Source organism: Oncorhynchus tshawytscha, unplaced genomic scaffold, assembly GCF_018296145.1.
Source record: "Oncorhynchus tshawytscha isolate Ot180627B unplaced genomic scaffold, Otsh_v2.0 Un_contig_2342_pilon_pilon, whole genome shotgun sequence".
In the NCBI taxonomy this organism is placed as follows: domain Eukaryota; kingdom Metazoa; phylum Chordata; class Actinopteri; order Salmoniformes; family Salmonidae; genus Oncorhynchus; species Oncorhynchus tshawytscha.
The window spans coordinates 31,636-58,079 of NW_024608366.1; the positions used below are offsets into that span (position 1 = coordinate 31,636).

The window sequence follows — 26,444 nt, forward strand, 5'->3', positions numbered from 1 at the left end:
ATATGTGAGAAGCCTAACGTTACATGTTTTTTGTTTGATGTTTTCGTCTGAGAAGTTGCCTAATGTCAATGAACGAGAAAAGGGGACGAGGAGAGGAACTGTTTCGATGATTCAAATACAGCCCTTTATCCCCGCCCCTTCTACGCGACTAGCGTGCTGATCTCACCGGTGACCGTCCGTCAGAGAGAAGCGACAGTGGATTTTACGGAAGATGCTGAAGAAACAGGAGCGGCTGGTAAGTTTCCGGATTTCTGAATGTTATATTCATATATTTACAACATAGTATATACCCAATAGTGAGTTGTATTTAGATATAAAGCAATGTGTTGACAATGGTTTTGTTCTAAAAGGACAGTGGGGGGAGCTGGCGCAAGGGAAAGACAATGTAACGTTAGCTAGCTACAGTACAGTATAATGTTACTGTCGAGAGCTCCATGATCACGAGAGGTGAGCGTGGTGTTGTGTCGCTAAAAATACTGTTTACTTGCCTTGTATAAATTGCTGTCATACAGGATAACGTTAGTTGTTTGTTGTCACAGCGAACTTTGAGCTGGTTCAGGGATACAGCAGCTTCATGTCAAAGAACAACAAAACCAACAATGGCTATCTAGGTACAAGAACATGTAGTTTGCCATATCCCAACAACCATATCCTCGTAACTATCTATGACGGTTATATAAAGTAAAGTTAGCGTTATATTGCCCTGGCCGGCCCACTTTATTGCTGTCGTTTTCCACTAGCACGGAACGGCGATGTTACTAACCCCCTGGTGATACTACCTTAAATACACGAATACTTTTGTTCTTCTTACAATTTTAAACAAATCTATTTGCAAGCAACTAAACAACATGTTGAATTTTGCTGATCAATAAAACGTGTCAATGCAATAGTAGGTAGAGCAATGACCTAGATAGCGCAACACACACTAACCACGAGGGTGTAGCTTTGGCTAAGCCTTGTTGCATTCAGTGTTCACGGTGTCGTTGTTATCGAGCATTGTGTTTTTGTTTCTGACAGGTTCATAAAGTTGACTGAATCTAATTCAGGGGATGTTGACTGAATTTAATTCAGGAGGTGTTTGCCAATTGACTGATATAAATTCAGAATCCAGCAAGGCAATGCAACCAGCCACGTAAACAAACACGAACAATTAGCCTACACATACTTACATAGTCATTTGAATGGGGCTGCATGGGTGTATCAAGTCATTCACAGTCAGACAGCCTACAATCAGAGAGAGTGTGTGTGTGTGAGAGCAACCTGAAGTTTATCATTATCGACAGACATGCTATTCTTTCTCAGAGAGAGAGCCTCTGGGGTCAAAGAGGACCACCCATTACTACAACAGAAAAATGTTCAACTAGCGTGGCGTGCACAGTAAGGCAACTGCAGACTAGGCTAAGTGCTGTAGCTTCAAAATTGCCTTGACAATGTATATAAATACTTTTGTGATGCATTTAGACTGTGTACTTAGCTAAACTGTGTTTATAATTAGGCCTGCACATTTGCAACACTTCCAATGACCAGTTTGGCAATAGCTAGATGTACGTGTTGGTGTGTGCACCATTTACATTGATTTAATAACGTCATATAAACTAGACCTGTGTTAATAACTGGGCCTATAAACGATGGACAAGAGTTCATATTGACCTTTTTGAACTTTGATTAGCCTATCCCACAACGTTTTTAACCACAGCCGTCCTATTGGCTGCAGAGACAACATGTTTCTGTTATAAATCTAATTTCCTACACATCCTACATAAGCCATTTTGCCATGGCTTATGTCATGTCCCTATGCTATCTGAGTGACTTAAACATTATAACAAAATCAATGGGTCCCATGCCATGCCATTTTTTTTGTTACATTTTTAGGTTCTCCCTGAATGTCTAGTTTAACAATTTTTGTGTTGTTGGTTCTCAAAGACAATCTTATTTAAAATATATTGTTCAATTATATTTTTACATAATTTATATCTAGTTTTAGTCGTTTTGAAGTTTAAACTGAAAACATTTTACCATCCGCTAAATGCATGTAGGGGAAACACTGCGAACACACACACATATGCACTACTTTGTGTGGGAAACTTCATTTTCTTTAGTGGAGGAGGATAAGAATATTATGTCCCAGAAATGACCTTCCCTAGTATGCATGCCATCTGTTACTGAAGTTGATTCAGTTGAGTAGACTAAGCTACCTGGTGTTTCTGAGAGGGTCATGTACCAGGTTAGTCAGGGTGTTTGTTCTCTGATGTAAAGAGAGACAGTATTATGAAATCTTGTCAGTGCATGTTGCCTTGGTGATGAGTTTACGCAATATAATTAAATAGTTATGAAACAGGTATTAACAGCCATAGCCTACAGTGGGTGTCTAAGATAATCACTGGTCCTGAAAAATTAGACCAAGTGCCCTCATCTCACAGACATCATAAAAAGTGGTTTAGTTAATTTCCACTGCAAAATATTGTGAGTAATGCCAGAGCATTTCAGACAGAAACTTTGTTTCTGTTTAACGTCAGAAACATGTTTTACTTGTTTAGGATGAGAACGGTATCCTTAAAATGAACTAGGCCGTGTCAATGCCCACTGTAACTCAAGTTGTTCAGTTGAGTATGCTAGGCTACCACCTGTGTTTATTCTTCGATGCAGTGTTATGAAATCTGCTCTCTGCAAGTTGCCTTGGTGATAAGTTAACACAGCGTCATTGGATGGTTACAAAAGCAAAATAGTAGGCGGCTAGGCACCTATAATAAAGTCAACCATCCTTGACCCTGGGAAGTTATTCAGTCCAGATAGGATGCCGGGCAGGGAGGGGGCTGTATCCGTGTTGTTGGGAATAGGTGTGGAGTTAGTGTGTTTGCTCTTTATGTTTGCCTGTCAAAGGGAGGGAGAGGGGTGTGGTGGCAAAGTGAAACGGGAGGCGGACTGGTACAGCCATTGCCCAAGCCCCCTCCCTGTTTTTGCTCTGTCTGTCCTCGCTCTCTTTGCTCTGTCTGTCCTCGCTCTCTTTGCTCTGTTGTCTGTCCTCGCTCTCTTTGCTCTGTTGTCTGTCCTCGCTCTCTTTGCTCTGTTGTCTGTCCTCGCTCTCTTTGCTCTGTTGTCTGTCCTCGCTCTCTTTGCTCTGTTGTCTGTCCTCGCTCTCTTTGCTCTGTTGTCTGTCCTCGCTCTCTTTGCTCTGTTGTCTGTCCTCGCTCTCTTTGCTCTGTTGTCTGTCCTCGCTCTCTTTGCTCTGTTGTCTGTCCTCGCTCTCTTTGCTCTGTTCTCTGTCCTCGCTCTCTTTGCTCTTCTGTCTGTCCTCGCTCTCTTTGCTCTTCTGTCTGTCCTCGCTCTCTCGCTGTCCTCGTTCTATTTTTCTCTCACCTCCCCAGGCCCACCATATTCTTTCGCTCTCACTGTCTCTCTTGCGCTCACCACATCTCTCTGTCCATCTTCTCTCCCTGTAACTCCATGCCTTTAGAGCTTAAATTGTACAGCTTTATCCTCACTCTCACAATCCTTCAATCCACCCCTTACCACCTGTCTAATCACAGTATCCCTCCCCTCGCTCTCTGTTCTTTTTCTGCCACTCCCTTGTGGACTGACATGTCTCTATTACCAGTCCTGTCTTTCTCTTTCCCAGCCTGACTGCTGTCACTCACTGTGGCCTTTTAATAAACCCACCTCTGTTCCAGACCCCTGTTCCAGACAGCGGCACCTAGAACTTGTGTTAGGCTTTGGTGGGATACCGTATATACAGTGCGTTCTTGACTTTGACTTTTTCCACGTTATGTTACAGCCTTATTATAAAATGGATTAAATTTAAATTAAAATCCTCATCAATGGACACACAATACCCCGTAAGGACAAAGCAAAAACAGTTTTTTAGAACATTTTGCAAATGTATAAAACATTTAAACCTTCCCTTATTTACATAAGTATTCAGACCCTTTGCAATGAGACTCGAAATTGACCTCTGGTGCGACCTGTCTCCATTGATCAGCCTTGAGATGTTTCTACACCTTGATTGGAGTCCACCTGTGATAAATTATATTGATTGGACATGATTTGTAAAGGCATAAACCGGTCTCTATAGAGTCCCACAGTTGACAGTGTATGTCAGAGCAAAAACCAAGCCATGAGGTCGAAGGAATTGTCCGTAGAGCTTTGAGAAAGGATAGCATCTTGGCACAGATCTGGGGAAGGGTACCAAAAATGTCTGCAGTTTTGAAGGTCCCCAAGAACACAGTGGCCAGGGAGGTGACCAAGAACCCAGTTGTCACTCTGACAGAGCTCCAGAGTTCTTCTGTAGAGATGGGAGAACCTTCCAGAAGGACAACCATCTCTGCAGCATTCCACCAATCAGGCTTTTATGGTAGAGTGGCCAGACGGAAGCCACTGCTCAGTAAAAGGCACATGGCAGCACCTAAAGGACTCTTAGTTCATGATGAAACTTAAGATTGAACTATTTGAACTAAATGCCAAGCATCATGTCTGGAGGAAACCTGGCACCAACCCTACGGTGTATTTCCGAATGCACTGTACTTTATACCAGGGTATTTGATAATTGCCACGTGAAGTTTTCAAAACAATTTAATGTTTGTAGCTACTTTTTAAGTTAATACCTGCAGTCAACTTGTGCAGTACATTAGGAGATAAAGCCAATTGCGTTCTTCATTTCAGCTGTCACATTATTTTACATTATGAAGCTTACCGTAGTTCCCCAGAACAGTTGAGCCAGTCATGTGTTTGCTTGTAAATAACACAACGGGAGGAAGCAGGTCCAATGTGTTCTATATCTATCAGAGTCTCTCTTCTGCAGCGCACATGAGATGAATTTACACTACAATTCACTATTAAATGTTTGCCATCTGATATCTTATAATGTCTTTCTGCCAGAAATCAAAAAGTTCTGGGTGAGTTATCTGTACATTGCCATTTTTCCCTGTGCTTCCGACTTGTTTTTTCTCCCTCCTCTGTTCTTCTTCCCCTCTCCTCTGTTTTTTAAACTTTATTTAACCAGGCAAGTCAGTTAAGAACAAATTCTTATTTACCATGGTGGCCAAACCCGACCGACGCTGGGCCAATTGTGCGCCTCCCTATGGGACTCACAATCACGGCCAGATGTGATTCAGCTGGGATTCGAACCAGGGACTGTAGTGTCGCCTCTTGCACTGAGATGCAGTACCGCTGCGCCACTCTGGAGCCACCCGAAAACACGCTGCTCTTCCTTCAGAAAAGCCTTCATCACAACTTTGTTAATTTGCACAATTTCTCTCATTCACTCTTGCTTGTAAATTACATTCGGTAGCTACTGGCTATGCTTGTATAGCATTATGAGCTGGATTTGCCTGTCTTTGCAAGTAGTTTGTTTTCGTTCGTTCGTTAACATTTAGCTAACAGCGTCTGTGATTTCGCTATTAGTTTGTGCAAATTTTGTTAGCATTCTGGTAATAGAGGCCCAATTTGCCTTTCTTTCTTTTCTCCTGCCGCCCAACCCTCCCCCTGCCAGTAAATCCCAGGGTGAGAGAAGGACGGTAATAGCCTGTGGTCTAATCATTTATCTGGCCCTCAGGCATTGAGTCTATACACTGGACCAGCAGACCCTGCCCAGTGTCCAAGATAGCCCACGTTCTATTATTAACCTAACTAGATTCAGCAGCACACTATTTTCATGCTCCCTCAAGCAGACGGTGATCATTTGCACCACAGATCAACATTTGTCATCACCTGTTTCTGTTCTACACATGGTTAGATTGCATGTTTATACCGAATGCCTACAGTTGAAGTGGGAAGTTTACATACACTTTAGCTGGAGTCATTAAAACTTGTTTTTCAACCACTCCACAAATTTCTTGTTAACAAACTGTAGTTTTTGTGCATGACACAAGTCATTTTTCCAACAATTGTTTACAGACAGATTATTTCACTTATAATTCACTGTATCACAATTCCAGTGGGTCAGAAGTTTACATACACTAAGTTGACTTGTGTACAAACAATAGTACACAAGTATTAACACCATGGGACCACGTAGCTGTCATACCGCTCAGGAAGGAGATGCGTTCTGTCCTCTAGAGATGAATGTACTTTGGTGTGAAAAGTGGAAATCAATCCCAGAACAACAGCAAAGGACCTTGTGAAGATGCTGGAGGAAACAGGTACAAAGGTATCTATATCCACAGTAAAACGAGGCCTATATCAACATAACCTGAAAGGCCGCTCAACTACTTCAGCGACTTTCTACAGTAGGTAATGGGTAGGCTGAAGCCAGCGACTTCCTACAGTAGGTAATGGGTAGGCTGAAGCCAGCGACTTCCTACAGTAGGTAATGGGTAGGCTGAAGCCAGCGACTTCCTACAGTAGGTAATGGGTAGGCTGAAGCCAACGACTTCCTACAGTAGGGAATGGGTAGGCTGAAGCCAGCGACTTCCTACAGTAGGGAATGGGTAGGCTGAAGCCAACAACTTCCTACAGTAGGGAATGGGTAGGCTGAAGCCAACGACTTCCTACAGTAGGTAATGGGTAGGCTGAAGCCAATGACTTCCTACAGTAGGTAATGGGTAGGCTGAAGCCAATGACTTCCTACAGTAGGTAATGGGTAGGCTGAAGCCAACGACTTCCTACAGTAGGTAATGGGTAGGCTGAAGCCAACGACTTCCTACAGTAGGTAATGGGTAGGCTGAAGCCAATGACTTCCTACAGTAGGTAATGGGTAGGCTGAAGCCAATGACTTCCTACAGTAGGTAATGGGTAGGCTGAAGCCAACGACTTCCTACAGTAGGTAATGGGTAGGCTGAAGCCAACGACTTCCTACAGTAGGGAATGGGTAGGCTGAAGCCAGCGACTTCCTACAGTAGGGAATGGGTAGGCTGAAGCCAACGACTTCCTACAGTAGGGAATGGGTAGGCTGAAGCCAACGACTTCCTACAGTAGGTAATGGGTAGGCTGAAGCCAACGACTTCCTACAGTAGGGAATGGGTAGGCTGAAGCCAACGACTTCCTACAGTAGGTAATGGGTAGGCTGAAGCCAACAACTTCCTACAGTACGGAATGGGTAGGCTGAAGCCAACAACTTCCTACAGTAGGGAATGGGTAGGCTGAAGCCAACGCCTTCCTACAGTAGGTAATGGGTAGGCTGAAGCCAACGACTTCCTACAGTAGGTAATGGGTAGGCTGAAGACTTCCTACAGTAGGTAAAGGCTGACTTCCTACAGTAGGGAATGGGTAGGCTGAAGCCAATGACTTCCTACAGTAGGTAATGGGTAGGCTGAAGCCAACGACTTCCTACAGTAGGAATGGGTAGGCTGAAGCCAACGACTTCCTACAGTAGGTAATGGGTAGGCTGAAGCCAACGACTTCCTACAGTACGGAATGGGTAGGCTGAAGCCAACGACTTCCTACAGTAGGTAATGGGTAGGCTGAAGCCAACGCCTTCCTACAGTAGGTAATGGGTAGGCTGAAGCCAACGACTTCCTACAGTAGGTAATGGGTAGGCTGAAGCCAACGACTTCCTACAGTAGGTAATGGGTAGGCTGAAGCCAATGACTTCCTACAGTAGGGAATGGGTAGGCTGAAGCCAATGACTTCCTACAGTAGGTAATGGGTAGGCTGAAGCCAACGACTTCCTACAGTAGGTAATGGGTAGGCTGAAGCCAACGACTTCCTACAGTACGGAATGGGTAGGCTGAAGCCAACGACTTCCTACAGTAGGTAATGGGTAGGCTGAAGCCAACGACTTCCTACAGTAGGGAATGGGTAGGCTGAAGCCAACGACTTCCTACAGTAGGGAATGCGTAGGCTGAAGCCAACGACTTCCTACAGTAGGGAATGGGTAGGCTGAAGCCAACGACTTCCTACAGTAGGGAATGGGTAGGCTGAAGCCAACGACTTCCTACAGTAGGGAATGGGTAGGCTGAAGCCAGCGACTTCCTACAGTAGGGAATGGGTAGGCTGAAGCCAACGACTTCCTACAGTAGGGAATGGGTAGGCTGAAGCCAACGACTTCCTACAGTAGGGAATGGGTAGGCTGAAGCCAACGACTTCCTACAGTAGGGAATGGGTAGGCTGAAGCCAACGACTTCCTACAGTAGGTAATGGGTAGGCTGAAGCCAACGACTTCCTACAGTAGGTAATGGGTAGGCTGAAGCCAACGACTTCCTACAGTAGGTAATGGGTAGGCTGAAGCCAACGACTTCCTACAGTAGGTAATGGGTAGGCTGAAGCCAACGACTTCCTACAGTAGGTAATGGGTAGGCTGAAGCCAACGACTTCCTACAGTAGGTAATGGGTAGGCTGAAGCCAACGACTTCCTACAGTAGGGAATGGGTAGGCTGAAGCCAACGACTTCCTACAGTAGGTAATGGGTAGGCTGAAGCCAACAACTTCCTACAGTAGGTAATGGGTAGGCTGAAGCCAACGACTTCCTACAGTAGGTAATGGGTAGGCTGAAGCCAACGACTTCCTACAGTAGGGAATGGGTAGGCTGAAGCCAACAACTTCCTACAGTAGGTAATGGGTAGGCTGAAGCCAACAACTTCCTACAGTAGGTAATGGGTAGGCTGAAGCCAACGACTTCCTACAGTAGGTAATGGGTAGGCTGAAGCCAACGACTTCCTACAGTAGGGAATGGGTAGGCTGAAGCCAACGACTTCCTACAGTAGGTAATGGGTAGGCTTTTTCTGAAACCCTTGTCAGGTTGCGTATCTTAATCGCTGTTGTCTTGTTCAACAATGGCCCCTCTGAACACATTGTAGAAGGACATAATAAGGCCTTTCTTAAGGGCACCTGAGTCCCTGCCTCTGTATTGCAAGGTCAGAACATGAATGATTCTAGTCATTTTCAACAGTTTCTCTTTGTGCCCCTGTGTTGTTTATAGGAGTGTTTTGCTATGTAGAAAATGTTGGATGAAATGTTTTTTTCTTTGCAAATCCTTAAGAATGACCTGCAAGGTGAGCTCTTTCATAGGCTGAAGAGTTAGGCTACAATCTTCCTTGTGTGCCTGCTTACCTGGCACACCCATCAGCTGGCTCACAGCATTATTCACACTGATGTGACGGTAAATGTTATAACGCCCATGCTATTGTGTTTTTTTTAACAATAACATCTAGTAGAGTTCGACCGATTTAATTGGAATGGCCGATTAATTAGGGCCGATTTCAAGTTTTCATAACAATCGGAAATCTGTATTTTTGGTCTCCGATTTCCGATATTTTTAAAATATATTTTTTTATACCTTTATTTAACTAGGCAAGTCAGTTAAGAACACATTCTTATTTTCAATGACGACCTAGGAACGGTGGGTTAACTGACTTGCCTAGTCATTTCTCTTGTGTTCATTGCACGCGGAGTCAGGGTATATGCAACAGTTTGGGCTGCCTGGCTCATTGCGAACTAATTTGCCAGAATTTTACGTAATTATGACAACATTGAAGGTTGTGCAATGTAACAAGAATATTTAGACTTAGGGATGCCACCTGTTAGATAAAATACAGAACGATTCTGTATTTCACTGAAATAATAAACGTTTTGTTTTCGAAATGATAGTTTCCGGATTCTGCTCATATTTCTGTGTGTTATCATGTTATAATTAAGTCTGATTTGATAGAGCAGTCTGACTGAGCAGCAGCAGGCCTGTAATCATTAATTCAAACAGCACTTTAGTGCGTTTTGCCAGCAGCTCTTCGCAAGCACAGCGCTGTTTATAACTTCAAGCCTATCAGCCTGATGGCTGGTGTAACCCATGTGAAATGGCTAGCTAGTTAGCTGGGTGTGCGCTAATACCGTTTCAAACGTCACTCGCTTTTAGATTTGGAGTAGTTATTCCCCCCGCGGCTTTTGTGGAGCGATGGTTAACGATGCTTCGAGTGTGGCTGTTTTCTATGTGTTCCTGGTTCGAGCCCAGGTAGGAGCGAGGAGAGGGACAGAAGCTATACTGTTACACTGGCAATACTATAGTGCCTAAGAATATCCAATAGTCAAAGGTTAATGAAATACAAATGGTATCGAGAGAAATAGTCCAATAAATACTATATTAACTACAACCCAAAACCTCTTACCTTGGAATATTGAAGTCTCATGTTAAAAGGAACCACCAACTTTCATATGTTCTCATGTTCTGAGCAAGAAACTTAAACGTTAGCTTTTTTACATGGCACACATTTTTACATGGCACATATTGCATATTGGCACATATTACTTTCTTCTCCAACACTTTGTTTTTGCATTATTTAAACCAAATTGAACATGTTTCATTATTTATTTGAGGCTAAATTCATTTTTTTGATGTGTTATATTAAGTTAAAATAAGTGTTAATTCAGTATTGTTGTAATTGTCATTATTATAAATTTTAAAAATAGGTCGATTTAATCGGTATCGGCTTTTTTGGTCCCCCAATAATCGGTATCGGCGTTGAAAAATCATAATCGGTCGACCTCTAGCATCTAGCATTGTTCTGGGTGGAAACAAGCGGAAGTCATGCGATTTGTAGGAATTTTCCAATCTCTGTCTCTTCTCTCTTGACTGCAGACTTACCCACAAGTAACAGTGACAGTCCCCAGCAGCCCTCTGTCAGTGCAAAGAGCAGTCTTTGTTTGTTCATTGGCACGGCTTCTATGTTTCGCTGAGTCACTATGAAAGCATAGCATCTTAGCCTGGCTAGCTATTATTGAAATATTCTCTGCACACTCCTTCTCTCTACCTGGAACGTCTGGACAATGTCAGATAATAATATTTGAATCTTTTAGTACAAAACATTCCAGTATAGAGCTGGGACGGTAAACCAAAAATGATCAACACCGATCACTTACCGCAGGCATTTTGCTGATATTGTTCATTACAAGCCTATACTAGAAACATTTGAAGTTTGAAATGAAGTAAGTTTACTAATATGGGTGATTGTTAATGGGACAATTGATGGCTACAACCATCAAACTAGTATATCATTTTTTAAATTTTTATGTCATAACGATAAATAGAATAATAGGTTTATCTCATCAATTCAGGGCAATTTATTGCGATATGTATTTGTGTCCGTATCGCCAAGCTCGATTCCTGTAGTGTTCCAAAAACTCATGGCCATCTCTTGAACTCTATTGCATTCGTGTGGTGTTTCCATTGACCTCTCACATTGTCTTATTTGATCTGATCTCTCCTTTCCATTGACCTCTCACAATGTCTTATTTGATCTGATCTCTCCTTTCCATTGACCTCTCACAATGTCTTATTTGATCTCATCTCTCCTTTCCATTGACCTCTCAACAGGTCTTGTTTGATCTCATCTCTCCTTTCCATTGACCTCTCAACAGGTCTTGTTTGATCTCATCTCTCCTTTCCATTGACCTCTCAACAGGTCTTGTTTGATCTCATCTCTCCTTTCCATTGACCTCTCAACGAGTCTTGTTTGAGCTCATCTCTCCTTTCCATTGACCTCTCAACGGGTCTTGTTTGAGCTCATCTCTCCTTTCCATTGACCTCTCAACGGGTCTTGTTTGAGCTCATCTCTCCTTTCCATTGATCTCTCAACAGGTCTTGTTTGAGCTCATCTCTCCTTTCCATTGACCTCTCAACAGGTCTTGTTTGAGCTCATCTCTCCTTTCCATATTTGAGCTGATTGCTCCTCTTTGATCCTGGTGCTCCTCCTCCCTATGGCTACTCAGTAGGCGTGTGTTAAAGTAGGCGTGTGTTGACCATGTTCAGATCAGACCCTGTGAATGCACAATACTCTGATTGTACCTATTGCCTCTTATTAGCTTGAGGGAGAGAGACAAACTAATGCAGCCAGTCAACCTGTTGATATTGACAGGTAGCAGCCTGATCTACAACGATAATGGCCATCCAGGACCCGGTAACTACACCTATAATAGTATGTGCAGTCTGTCAAGTCTAGCCTGTCTTTTTGTGAGAGAGGGTGTGCGGGAGACAATTTGCAGCTGTGTGTTTGGTTCTCTGTGTGATAGGCCACTGATTTTCTCTTTGTTTGCTTGAGAAAGAGGGAGAAACAGATTCCCCAGACTGTGATTCAGCCACTCAACCTGTTTATATTGACAGGTAGCAGCCTGATTTACAGAGATATTGACTGACCTGGACCAGGAAACAACACCTGTAGTATGTTGTTCTCTCACCTAGCTACCTTATGATGAATGCACTACTGTAAACAGACCAGGGTTTAAATACCATTTAGGCTATTTCAATAAGGCCTTATTTCATAGACATTTTGTAAGTATTTAGATATTTTCTCTTTGAAAATACAAGTATTTGAATATTAGAATGTATTTGTAAATAAAGTTGATGTTTGGGCATGTATTTGAAAAAACTCAAATACACAGACACATTTTTATTTTTAAATACAAATATTTAAATACTCTATGCATTTGAACCCCGGCCTGCTTGGTCCTATAATGGACCTGGACCCAACACCGTGTATGTGACAGATTGCATCTGTGTGTTTGGTTCACTGTGGGCTAGGTTACTGAGTTCTCTGTGGGCTAGGTTACTGAGTTCTCTTTGTTTGTTTGGTGGTAACATAGCCTAAATGTGGTTTGCCAATGGGTTAGAAAGTTTAGTCAAATTAACAGCACTGTTGTTGCACTGTGTCCATAGGGTTAGTCTGTCACTGTGGCCGTAGGGTTAGTCTGTCACTGTGGCCGTAGGGTTAGTCTGTCGCTGTGGCCGTAGGGTTAGTCTGTCGCTGTGGCCGTAGGGTTAGTCTGTCGCTGTGTCCATGTAGGGTTAGTCTGTCGCTGTGTCCATGTAGGGTTAGTCTGTCGCTGTGTCCATGTAGGGTTAGTCTGTCGCTGTGTCCATGTAGGGTTAGTCTGTCGCTGTGTCCATGTAGGGTTAGTCTGTCGCTGTGTCCATGTAGGGTTAGTCTGTCGCTGTGTCCATGTAGGGTTAGTCTGTCGCTGTGTCCATGTAGGGTTAGTCTGTCGCTGTGTCCATGTAGGGTTAGTCTGTCGCTGTGTCCATGTAGGGTTAGTCTGTCGCTGTGTCCATGTAGGGTTAGTTTAAGGCAGGTGTCTCCAACAAGATGGATTGATAAGGGGATGTGGAGTGAAATGTGATGGATTGACAGTCAGGGACACAGGATGGAGTGGATGAATTAACTTGTGATCAAATTGTAGTAGGGAAAATCCTTCCTCCTTTGTCTTCCTAATCACAGTTGTTCTGAAGCGAGAGTAGGAACGCTGACGTATAGCTCCGTTTCTGTTTGATTTGACTCTGTGTTTACACTAAGAAGCTGGTAGTGAGCATAGGGGAAGGTGAGTTGGCGTACAGCAGTAACCTAGCCCTATCACCACCCTCATCTTTCTTTCAAAGCCCCTTTCTCACGGTATCAACTTGCCACTGCCTACAGGAGGGTAGCTGTCCAGGAACAGGGTTGGAGTGTGAACCTACAGGAGGGTAGCTGTCCAGGAACAGGGTTGGAGTGTGAACCTACAGGAGGGTAGCTGTCCAGGAACAGGGTTGGAGTGTGAACCTACAGGAGGGTAGCTCTCCAGGAACAGGGTTGGAGTGAAAACCTACAGGAGGGTATCTCTCCAGGAACAGGGTTGGAGAGTAGTGCTGAGTGATTAGTGCTTTTTGAGGTCTGTTCGATTTCGGTTCGATTTAAAATAAATAATAATCAAGGGTTTTTATAATTTTTTTAAACAATATTAAATGCACTATGCATTATGTGGGTTGAAATGCTGTAACAACACAGAATAAAACAATTAATAAAAGTCCCGTGATTTTAGTGACTGTCCATTACTGCTTATCAGTTATTCACAACACTTTACTTTAATAAAATATTAGTGTATATTACACTTATTTGATGACTTTATTATTTCATTCCAAGTCATCTCATCTCTGTAGAGATATTTGAGTAGTTATTCAAAGTAAACAAGACATACTTTAATGACGGCTGACTATCAACTATCAATCACTTAGATGATACCTCGTGATGCAACGGCGGCTCTCTATATCCCCTCACAATAGTGCATTCTTCTCCTGTAGCAGGCATAAAATAAACACAGACCGGACAAGATGATGATCAATGGATTATGGTCATTGTAGTTAATTACCACGTTTTATGCTCTGAACTATGTAGATTATTGGCCTGTGGGAAACTACAACCCCCCATTACATCGCACGGTTCAGACTTGGATCTGATTAATCTCTAGAGAAACTGTGCAATGTGTGCATTGAGCTCACAGAAAAAAACAACAGGTCAATTAGTTGTTTAAAAGACATCGCTCAGCACTATTGGAGAGCTTTGATAGATTGTGTGTGTGTTAGGGTGTATTCAATTGTATGTGTCTGTTAGGGTTTGCATTCACTTAGTGTAATATAACCTTTCTGGGGATGTTCCCCTGGTATAAGAAGGACACTTCATCTCTTCATTTAGCTAACTATAGTGTCTTTCTGTGTAAAATAGATCAACATTTGTTTTTTGTTGGCTTTTTTGATTGATCGAGCAGTAGGTTTTTGACTTGCCTCATTATTCTAAATCTATAGATGAGAACACAACTTGTTTGGAAGACCTGTAGGCCTATCTGGCTGGCCAGGAAATGAGTTACCCTGTAGAGTGGGAATTTCTGCCTCTTGTCAGAACCTGAGTAGGGGGAAGACTAAAGAGAAAGAGCAGTAAAGAGCGGTTGGAAGATGGTAAAGAGAGAGGAAGGACGAGGAGAGGAGGAGTGAGGGTTCTCTACTCATTCACTCCTACATGCCTCTAGGCCCTCTCCTTCTCTACAGCTTTTCTTCTAGAGCTCTTCAGTTCCACAGAAAGAAGTGTGACCTTTTCATTCATTATTCTACACCAAGTGGAGTGAGAGGGGGGGAGAAGGGGAGAGGGAGTGAAGATGAGGGGAGACAGACAGAGAGAATCTGATCCAGGCTTAAGCTCTTGTCACTCTTAATTAGATGGAATCCTCTCAGGCTAACAGAACACTCTTCAGCCTCCTTACTTATGTAAGATACTTTGTCTCATCTGAATGGTGGAGAGGAGAGGGAAGACACCAGGCGAGGGAGGAGAAGGAGTGGGATTTTGGTTGTTCTGGGGGAGTTGTGAGACACACAGATGTTGGTTGGATACCTTTTTAGCAGTAGATGTTACGGGCAGGACCAGGAGGTGCGGCCGGGGGAGATGAAGAGGCACAGAACAGGTCATTCATCCCCCTGCCTGTCATACGGTTACTGTGTCATCGCCTGCCTACAATCCTCTCTACGGTAACAGAGTGAGATGGTTTGTTTGACGAGGAGGGCTGACGAGTAACCACAGGTGTTGACTGTCTATGTTGGCAGAGGGAGCACAGCACACTGCCTTTTGCTGGACCTCAGTTGATGGATTAGATAACCTAGCTCTGCATTGCAACCAGTTGGCACATGGTACATTGTTGTGAAGTACTCTTTTTCCCAGCATGCTTTTTTTGTCTTTTGAAAAAATGATCACAAAAAAGCTGTTGATTTGTTGATTGTCATGAAACATGTTTGTGCCTTAGTCCTGGTATGCCTGATCTCGGTGACATCGTATGAGTGATATTGTTTGGCTGCCTGGTGAACCTGGGGGTCAGTAGAACATCTGACCTAACGGCAGAACATCAGCATAGTGGAGCGAAGTGCAGCCTTCATCTTCAAGCTATGATATAGCAAAGGCTATGGCGTGATGAGAAGGGCTACCATCTAGTCTCTGTGGGTGTAGTTTTAGCATCATGCTGCCTGGACTACACTAAATATGCAAGGGATTACATTTTGGATTGTGTTAAATCAAATCAAATTGTTTGTCACATGTGCAATACAACAGATGTAGACTTTACTGTGAAATGCTTACTTACCAGCCTTTCACTAACAATACAGAGTTTTTAAAAAGTAAGAAAAATTAGCTAAATAAACTAAAGGAAATAGTAACACGATAAAATACCAATACCGGGGCTATATACAAGGATAATGGATATGTCTTGTTTCTCCTAATGTTATTGTCTGTCTGTTGCAGCTTTCTGAGAGACAACCCCAATGTGAAGATGAGACCATGGTTCCAGTACTAACTTCAAAAAAAGCCAGTGAATTACCAGTGAACGAAGTAACGTGTGTCCTGCAGGTACGTATGGCACAATTTACTAACATTTTATTCCATTACCATTAGTGCATAGACATTTGAGTCGTTTAGCAGACACTCTTATCCAGACGACTTAGTTAGTGCATCCATCTTAAGATGGCTAGGTGACACAAGTTAGGCCTAGTCAGCATCACTGAACTGTCAAACAGCACCAGCACACTGAAGGGTGAGCCCCTCATCTCATCATCACACGCTAGTCACCTGACACCGTTGTTGTTGGTAACCATGCTCCTTCCCTCAGGCTGACCTGCAGTACGGCCTGACCCACAGTGAGGTCACCCGTCGCCGTGCCTACCATGGCTGGAATGAGTTCGACATCAATGAGGAGGAGCCTCTCTGGAGGAAGTACATCTCCCAGGTGAGTGGCGGATAGAACTACAAATGTCTTGTCAAGCTGAAAAAGTACAACTCCCTGGAGAGTGAAGGGAAGCTACCAAAAGCTGAAATTCATACCGTTATTATAGCGTTGTAGTACATGTGTGTGAAGCCTAAATAAGCAGAAAAGGGAACACCCTCACACCTGATACATCCTGGCTTTGATACAGGAGTTCTAGCACAGCATCCCACCACTGACAAGACATTTCCAGCGAGTGCTGAAGCCGAAGCTGCAGGGATTCAGGTTTCAGAAGCAGCTCCCCACATGCTGTAGTGTTTAGTACATGTGAAATATCACAGATCACCTGCTGTCCTCCTCCGCCCCGCTCTTGGATTGCTCTTGACTTCTTTTGCAAGGACAAAAGCTCCCAGTGTCCTCTGGGGTAGGAGGGAGGGAGAGATGAGGAGGAAAAAACTGGGCCGCTCTATTCTGCCTAGTTTCTGTCTTCCATGGCCAGAAGCAAAGTGATGAGCGGTTGGATAAATATAGAGCTGCCGCCCTGAGAGGCTGTTTTTCTCCTTCACACTGAGAGATGGAGAGAATGAGGGATGCTACCCCCCTCTCTCAATCTCTCCCCCCTCTCCTCTCTCTCAATCTCCCCCCCCTCTCTCGCTCGCTCTCCCCCTACCCGCTCTCTCCCCCCGTCTCTCTCTCCCGCTCCCCTCTCTCACCCCCTCTCTCTCTCTGTTCCTTCTTTGTTTCACCCCATTTGACACCCTGCTGAAGATGAAAGATCAGCCACTTACTCATCACGTGGTTGACGTGAGATGCACCCTCCTGTTGCCATGGAAACATATAGAAAAATACGTAATTATGCCATGAGCCATTGCTGTACTTCGGAGCTTTGGTTGGTTTAAATTGCAGGGGGGAAATCCTTTTTTAAAAATATATATATATTTATTTTTTAAAGTACTGATCATAATTACAGAGGCACTTTGGATCTAGCCAGATTGAACCAGAACAGCCTCTGATCTGGTTATCAGTAGCACCATTTTCCATTCTCCATTTTATGGTATTTTCTCAACACCATTTGTCCCAAAATGCTTAAGACCCAAACCTAACTCCCCTAGGTGACAGGGTCAGCGTCCATAGAAAGGCAGTACTGCCCAGTACAGGGCACTACTCAAGATTACATAGAACAATTATCTAGAATATTAATCAGGGTATTCATTCACCACTATTGTATTCATCCCTCCCTATCGTCTGACTTGGGAGAGTGCCATTCTCCCACTCCCCCGACTCCCCTGTTGTCAGATCAGATTCCTCCTCTGTTCCCAGATCAGATTCCTCCTCTGTTGCCAGATCAGATTCCTCCTCTGTTGCCAGATCAGATTCCTCCTCTGTTGCCAGATCAGATTCCTCCTCTGTTGCCAGATCAGATTCCTCCTCTGTGGCCAGATCAGATTCCTCCTCTGTGTTATGGCTTGAGGCCTGACATGCCTTTACTGAGTTACTGAACTACCAGAGATGATCCAGTCTAGCTAATTTATTTGTGTGTGTGTGTGTGTGTGTGAAATCTGTCATAAGCAGTATTGACACACACACACACACACACTGAGTGAAGAGCTACAAGCATTTGGGTCTTTAATCTGTCACTAGTTTGGGCTGTGCCAGTCAGGCAGGTTATCTGTACAGAACAGAGCAGCAATGTGGTACTCTCCCTGTCTCCTGGAGGACCCCACCATCAGCTCCATCTCTCCCTGTTTCCTGGAGGACCCCACCATCAGCTCCATCTCTCCCTGTCTCCTGGAGGATCCCACCATCAGTTCCATCTCTCCCTGTCTCCTCTGGAGGATCCCACCATCAGTTCCATCTCTCCCTGTCTCCTCTGGAGGATCCCACCATCAGTTCCATCTCTCCCTGTCTCCTCTGGAGGATCCCACCATCAGTTCCATCTCTCCCTGTCTCCTCTGGAGGATCCCACCATCAGTTCCATCTCTCCCTGTCGCCTCTGGAGGATCCCACCATCAGTTCCATCTCTCCCTGTCTCCTCTGGAGGATCCCACCATCAGTTCCATCTCTCCCTGTCTCCTCTGGAGGCTCCCACCATCAGTTCCATCTCTCCCTGTCTCCTCTGGAGGATCCCACCATCAGTTCCATCTCTCCCTGTCTCCTCTGGAGGCTCCCACCATCAGTTCCATCTCTCCCAGTCTCCTCTGGAGGATCCCACCATCAGTTCCATCTCTCCCTGTCTCCTCTGGAGGATCCCACCATCAGTTCCATCTCTCCCTGTCTCCTCTGGAGGATCCCACCATCAGTTCCATCTCTCCCTGTCTCCTCTGGAGGATCCCACCATCAGTTCCATCTCTCCCTGTCTCCTCTGGAGGATCCCACCATCAGTTCCATCTCTCCCCTGTCTCCTGGAGGCTCCCACCATCAGCTCCATCTCTCCCCTGTCTCCTGGAGGCTCCCACCATCAGTTCCATCTCTCCCCTGTCTCCTGGAGGCTCCCACCATCAGCTCCATCTCTCCCCTGTCTCCTGGAGGATCCCACCATCAGTTCCATCTCTCCCCTGTCTCCTGGAGGCTCCCACCATCAGCTCCATCTCTCCCCTGTCTCCTGGAGGCTCCCACCATCAGTTCCATCTCTCCCCTGTCTCCTGGAGGCTCCCACCATCAGTTCCATCTCTCCCCTGTCTCCTGGAGGCTCCCACCATCAGTTCCATCTCTCCCTGTCTCCTCTGGAGGATCCCACCATCAGTTCCATCTCTCCCCTGTCTCCTGGAGGCTCCCACCACCAGCTCCATCTCTCCCCTGTCTCCTGGAGGCTCCCACCATCAGTTCCATCTCTCCCCTGTCTCCTGGAGGCTCCCACCATCAGTTCCATCTCTCCCCTGTCTCCTGGAGGCTCCCACCATCAGTTCCATCTCTCCCCTGTCTCCTGGAGGCTCCCACCATCAGTTCCATCTCTCCCCTGTCTCCTGGAGGATCCCACCATCAGCTCCATCTCTCCCCTGTCTCCTGGAGGCTCCCACCATCAGCTCCATCTCTCCCCTGTCTCCTGGAGGCTCCCACCATCAGCTCCATCTCTCCCCTGTCTCCTGGAGGCTCCCACCATCAGTTCCATCTCTCCCCTGTCTCCTGGAGGCTCCCACCATCAGTTCCATCTCTCCCCTGTCTCCTGGAGGCTCCCACCATCAGCTCCATCTCTCCCCTGTCTCCTGGAGGCTCCCACCATCAGTTCCATCTCTCCCCTGTCTCCTGGAGGCTCCCACCATCAGTTCCATCTCTCCCCTGTCTCCTGGAGGCTCCCACCATCAGTTCCATCTCTCCCTGTCTCCTGGAGGATCCCACCATCAGTTCCATCTCTCCCCTGTCTCCTGGAGGCTCCCACCATCAGTTCCATCTCTCCCCTGTCTCCTGGAGGATCCCACCATCAGTTCCATCTCTCCCCTGTCTCCTGGAGGCTCCCACCATCAGTTCCATCTCTCCCCTGTCTCCTGGAGGCTCCCACCATCAGCTCCATCTCTCCCTGTCTCCTGGAGGCTCCCACCATCAGTTCCATCTCTCCCCTGTCTCCTCTGGAGGCTCCCACCATCAGTTCCATCTCTCCCTGTCTCCTGGAGGCTCCCACCATCAGTTCCATCTCTCCCCTGTCTCCTGGAGGCTCCCACCATCAGCTCCATCTCTCCCTGTCTCCCTTGTCTCTTGGATGATACCATTATCAGCTCAGATCCAAATTTTGTGTGTGTGTGATCTTCTCACAAGTATTTTTAGCAGCAAAGTGAGAAAGCAGCTCAAGGCTTTAGTTTGGCATCATCATCATTATCTCCCCCGTCACTGCACCTCGTTGCCACTACAGATTTTCATCCATTTTTAGCATCCCAAAGGATAAACTGGTGGTGTGAAGAGTCATTTATCACTGTTATCAGACTGCGCTCTAAAAAGCACTGTACCTATTGGTGTTGAATCCATCTCTCTGAGAGGCCGACAGTGGGTACATAGTGGTGTTGAATCCATCTCTCTGAGAGGCCAACAGTGGGTACATAGTGGTGTTGAATCCATCTCTCTGAGAGGCCAACAGTGGGTACATAGTGGTGTTGAATCCATCTCTGAGAGGCCAACAGTGGGTACATAGTGGTGTTGAATCCATCTCTCTGAGAGGCCGACAGTGGGTACATAGTGGTGTTGAATCCATCCCTCTGAGAGGCCGACAGTGGGTACATAGTGGTGTTGAATCCATCCCTCTGAGAGGCCGACAGTGGGTACATAGTGGTGTTGAATCCATCCCTCTGAGAGGCCGACAGTGGGTACATAGTGGTGTTGAATCCATCCCTCTGAGAGGCCGACAGTGGGTACATAGTGGTGTTGAATCCATCCCTCTGAGAGGCCGACAGTGGGTACATAGTGGTGTTGAATCCATCCCTCTGAGAGGCCGACAGTGGGTACATAGTGGTGTTGAATCCATCCCTCTGAGAGGCCGACAGTGGGTACATAGTGGTGTTGAATCCATCCCTCTGAGAGGCCGACAGTGGGTACATACATGGTCAAAGACTGTGATGTCCTTGTGTTAATTAATGTGAAAGGCAGAACAGACAAGTAACTGCAGAGCAGTTGAATTACAGATGCTAGACTACAGGGAGCCCTACTGACTACAGAGGTAATTGTGTGTACAGGATAAGTCCCAGAGTGTGATGTCAGCCTTTAGGAAGGTAATGGGCCTATAGGGGGATCTTGTTCCTGTCAGAAGTAACCAGGAACCCAGGGCTCTGGAGGCCTTTAATCAAACACTGTCACTCCTACCTGATTTTGAACCCCTATGTAAGTATTGAACACAATTACTGTAGACTCAGCGCTTTGTCCACTCGCCATGCCACCTCAATTATCCTGGCAAAGGGAGCGACCGCGCCATTGGCTGGCTAATTAGTGTCTTGCCCAGACTTGACAGATTGGACCTGTCCTCCCACTGTGCAGTCAGTGGCCATATTTGAGAGCATCAAAGCCATGATGTATAATGGGTCAATTGTGACCGACTGACTGATCTGCAAATAATATTAAGTAGTAATTTATGATGCAAGGTGATTTGTAGATTAGTCAGTCCCCTCGCTTCTAAAGTCAGCCTAAAACCCCAAACACCAAGCAATGCAGATGTAGAAGCGTGGTGGCTAGGAAATGCTCCCTAAGAAGGCAGTATCCTAGGAAGAAACCAGAGAGGAACCAGGCTACATTCAGCCATTACACACTCTCTCGCTCTGTGTCTCTCTCTGTCTGCCAGAGGAACCAGGCTACATTCAGCCATTACTCTCTCCCTTGGTCTCTCTCTGTCTCTCTGTCTGCCAGAGGAACCAGGCTACATTCAGCCATTACTCTCTCTCTGCCTGCCAGAGAGGTTTCACATGTAGAGGAGATGTAGTTTCTGACTGTGTTGGAGGTTTGCCGTGTCATTGAAAGTATTACTGTGTCATTGAGATACAGTATACCTTGTGTGTGTGACAACCTTCCGGCAGCTTCCAAGACCTTGTTTGACAAATGAATGGGCTTCTGGCTTTCTCTGTACAGAGACCCTTATTCTGTGTCTTTTCTATATAGTCACACACTCACTCATTCAGTCACACACACTCACACAAGTCACTACGGATCACATCAGATGTGGAACATTGGTATTGATCGTGCAGTGCAGCAGCTCAATGATGGCATTCTCTCTCTCTCCCTCCCCCAGTTTAAGGATCCTCTCATCATGTTGCTACTGGCCTCTGCTGTCATCAGTGTGCTCATGCACCAGTTTGATGATGCCATCAGCATCACAGTGGTAAGGAACCCCATCACCACACAGGTTATTTATAGTATACCATTTAGTAATGTGAGTAATTCCATGGTGCTCCAGAAATGTGTCTGACAACGGATTAGACTGGGTACTACAGAGAATGGAGAGTTAAGCGCTAACCTATTATCTCTCTCTCTCTCTCCCCATCCCTCTTTTTCTCCTTGACAGGCCATTATAATAGTGGTTACAGTTGCCTTTGTCCAGGTGAGACGACTTTATTTGCCTTCACTCTGTGAACTGTGTTAGTTGTGACAGGGAGTCGGTCAGTGTGTTTCTCTGCAGATGTCATGGTGTATTCTCAGAGCACAAAGCCAGATGCCAAATAGATCACAGTGGAACAGACGTGTGTGTGTGTGGGGCTCGTCTCCATAGAGAGAACATTGGAAATACATTGCTGTTCCATCATTTATGAGGGGCATGAGAACTGATCAAAGACATTCGTAGAGAGTTGTTTCAGCTATGCTCGCTCTGTTTCTCTGAAGGAATACCGCTCCGAGAAGTCCCTTGAAGAGCTGGGAAAACTTGTGCCTCCAGAATGCCACTGGTGAGCACTGCCTCTCTCAGCCCCAATGCTCTCTGCTATGTTTTTCTTACTCACCCATCACTAATTGTATCTACATATGGAATGACAGTCAAACATGACAGTGGAAGCAGCTTAGGACCATCGTCACTCCCATAGACTTAGTGCACACATCCTGGGATAAAGAAAGCACTGGTGCCTCCTGAAAGAAGTGTAAAGGGGACATGGAGATATGGATGTAATTTCCACTTCAAACAGGATCCAGAGGGCCAGATTTGCACTTCAAACACAAGATCCCCCTCCCCTCAAAATACTCACACACACACACACTCTCTCTTCCATATCCCCAGGCTGCTACAAGCTGTTGCCCTTGGATGCTGGTGGTGGAACTAGCATAGTGCAGGATAGCTTGCATACTGTAGCATTAGCATGGTCATTGCTGATTACAGTTCAATTCCCTGTCCTCTCTCTCGGTCTCGCTTTCTGTCTCTCTCTGGTCTCGCTCTCTGTCTCGCTCTTTCTTTATCTCGTCCTCTGTCTCGTTCTCCCCGTTTGTCTCCCTCTCTCTTCTCATGCGCTCTCTGTCTCGCTCTCTGTCTTGTTCTCCCCGTTTCTGTCTCTCCATCTCTCCCCCCTCTAGTGTGAGGGAAGGACATCTGGAGCGCATGCTGGCTCGGGAGTTGGTCCCTGGAGACACGGTCTGTCTCTCTGTTGGGGAGAGAGTCCCGGCTGATCTACGACTCTTTGAGGTATGTTATACACTCACACCTGTTCAGAAGCTGTAAAAGATACTGTCGTCCTCACTCTTACACATAAACATAGATCTGCAAAGGGTGAGACTTCACTGGCTCTACTCAACAACAAAAAGCTGGCTGCAAAAGAATTGCTGAAGTGACTGGCAACCCTTTCACCCCTCTCTCTCCCAGGCAACTGACCTATCAGTGGATGAGTCCAGTCTGACGGGAGAGACCACGCCCTGCTCCAAGTCCACGTCCCACCAGCCCACCAACAATGACATCACCTCCCGCAGCAATGTGGCCTTCATGGGAACCCTGGTGCGATGTGGCAAAGCCAAGGTACCTAGGATGTCTGTTGAAGGTCATGGTTGACCACAATGTCACATAACCCATCCCAACAGTTTACCAATAAGTTATGGAGCAGCACTTCTGGCTGGAAATTAAAGTTACAGATTGTGATTAATAACATCTTATATCATTGTGTAACTTTTTTGTTTTTGTCTTATAGGGTATTGTCATAGGAACAGGAGAAAATTCTGAATTTGGAGAGGTTTTTAAGATGATGCAAGCAGAGGAGGCCCCTAAAACACCTTTACAGAAAAGCATGGACCTTCTTGGAAAACAGCTATCGCTTTATTCCTTTGGAATCATAGGTACTACATATTTTTTGTTGTTCTCAAATGTGCACATGTTCTCATGGTCCTGAATGGCTCAGTAGGTAGAGCATGGCGCTTGCAACACCAGGATTGGTGGGTTCGTTTCCCATATGTAAAATGTATCCACGCATGACTGTAAGTCGCTATATATATATATATATACCACACACACATATACAGTGGGGCAAAAAGTATTTAGTCAGCCACCAATTGTGCAAGTTCTCCCACTTAAAAATATGAGAGAGGCCTGTAATTTTCATGATAGGTTCACATTGTAGGATTTAAAATGAATTTATTTGCAAATATTTATATATGTGTCTATAGAAAATACCTCTTGGAGAGGCAGACAAGAACATTCAAGAACATTGGTAACGTGTGTGTGTATATAGAAAATACCTATTGGAGAGGCAGACAAGAACATGCAATACCCTTTGGTAACGTGTGTGTATATATATATATATATATATATATAATATAATATATACACACACACACGTTACCAAAGGGTTTCGCATGTTCTTGTCTGCCTCTCCAATAGGTATTTTCTATAGACATACTGTATGCTCCAAGCCAGTTTATACTGTCTATATACTGCGCACAGCCAGTTGATACTGTGTCTATATATACTGCGCCAAGCCAGTTGATACTGTGTCTATATATACTGCTCCAAGCCAGTAGAAGTTGGAAGTTTACATACACCTTAGCCAAATACATTTAAACTCAGTTTTTCACAATTCCTGACGTTTAATCTGAGTAAAAATTCCCTGTTTAAGGTCAGTTAGGATCACCACTTCATTTTAAGAATGTGAAATGTCAAAATAAAAGTAGAGCATGATTTTATTTCAGCTTTTATTTCTTTCATCACATTCCCAGTGGGTCAGAAGTTTACATACACTCAATTAGTATTTGGTAGCATTGCCTTTAAATTGTTTAACTTGGGTCAGATGTTTCGGGTAGCCTTCCACAAGCTTCCCACAATGTTGGGTGAATTTTGGCCCATTCCTCCTGACAGAGCTGCTGTAACTGAGTCAGGTTTGTAGGCCTTCTTGCTCGCACACTCTTCTTCAGTTCTGCCCACAAGTTTTCTATGGGATTAAGATCAGGGCTTTGTGATGGCCACTCCAATACCTTGACTTTGTTGACCTTAAGTTATTTTGCCACAACTTTGGAAGTATGCTTGGGGTCATTGTCCATTTGGAAAACCCATTTGCAAACAAGATTTAACTTCCTGACTGATGTCTTGAGATGTTGCTTCAATATATCCACATACTTTTCCTTCCTCAATATGCCATCTATTTTGTGAAGTGCACCAGTCCCTCCTGCAGCAAAGCACCCCCACAACATGATGCTGCCCCCCCGGCTTCACGGTTGGGATGGTGTTCTTCGGCTTACAAGCCTCCCCCTTTTTCCTCCAAACATAACAATGGTCATTATTTCCAAACAGTTCTATTTTTGTTTCATCAGGCCAGTGGACATTTCTACAAAAAGTACGATCTTTGTCCCCATGTGCAGTTGCAAACTGTAGTCTGGCTTTTTTATGGTGGTTTTGGAGCAGTCGCTTCTTCCTTGCTGAGCGGCCTTTCAGGTTATGTCGATATAGGACTCGTTTTACTGTGGATATAGATACTTTTATACGCGTTTCCTCCAGCATCTTCACAAGGTCCTTTGCTGTTGTTCTGGGATTGATTTTCACTTTTCGGCACCAAAGTACATTCATCTCTAGGGGACAGAACGCATCTCTTTCCTGAGCGGTATGACGGCTGCGTGGTCCCATGGTGTTTATACTTGCGTACTATTGTTTGTACAGATGAACGTGGTACCTTCAGGCATTTGGAAATTGCTCCCAAGGATGAACCAGACTTGTGGAGGTCTATAATTTTTTTCTGGGATCTTTGCTGATTTCTTTTGATTTTCCCATGATGTCAAGCAAAGAGCCACTGAGTTTGAAGGTAGGCCTTGAAATACATCCACAGGTACACCTCCAATTGACTCAAATTATGTAAATTAGCCTATCAGAATCTTCTAAAGCCATTACATAATTTTCGGTAATGTTCCAAGCTGTTCCAAACAGACAACTTATTGTATCTAAAATTCTGACCCACTGGAATTGTGATACAGTGAATTATAAGTGAAATCATCTGTCTGTAAACAATTGTTAGAAAAGTGACTTGTGTCATGCACAAAGTAGATGTCCTAACCGACTTGCCAAAACTATAGTGTGTTAGCAAGAAATTTGTGGAGTGGTTGAAAAATGAGTTTGAATGAGTCCAACCTAAGTGTATGTAAACTTCTGACTTCAACTGTATATACTACTCCAAGCC

General features: G+C 45.0%; 1 protein-coding gene across 4 annotated transcripts; it reads left to right on the forward strand.

Moving 5' to 3' along the window:
* Nucleotides 1-69: 69 nt before the first annotated feature.
* On the forward strand, nucleotides 70-24,188 carry LOC121843479 (calcium-transporting ATPase type 2C member 1-like). 4 transcript variants are annotated; one of them, XM_042313081.1, is made up of 9 exons: nucleotides 70-235; nucleotides 15,948-16,052; nucleotides 16,312-16,428; nucleotides 22,106-22,195; nucleotides 22,379-22,414; nucleotides 22,693-22,754; nucleotides 23,371-23,479; nucleotides 23,657-23,806; nucleotides 23,976-24,188. In XM_042313081.1, exons 1-9 carry the CDS (start codon nucleotides 212-214, stop codon nucleotides 24,171-24,173), a joined length of 891 nt encoding a protein of 296 aa, XP_042169015.1. In that variant the 5' UTR covers nucleotides 70-211; the 3' UTR covers nucleotides 24,174-24,188. The 4 variants fall into 4 exon arrangements, with proteins under 4 accessions (XP_042169015.1, XP_042169016.1, XP_042169014.1 ...); XM_042313082.1 differs by lacking the exon at nucleotides 70-235 and adding an exon at nucleotides 11,715-11,819; XM_042313080.1 differs by lacking the exon at nucleotides 70-235 and adding an exon at nucleotides 11,720-11,837.
* Nucleotides 24,189-26,444: the final 2,256 nt, after the last annotated feature.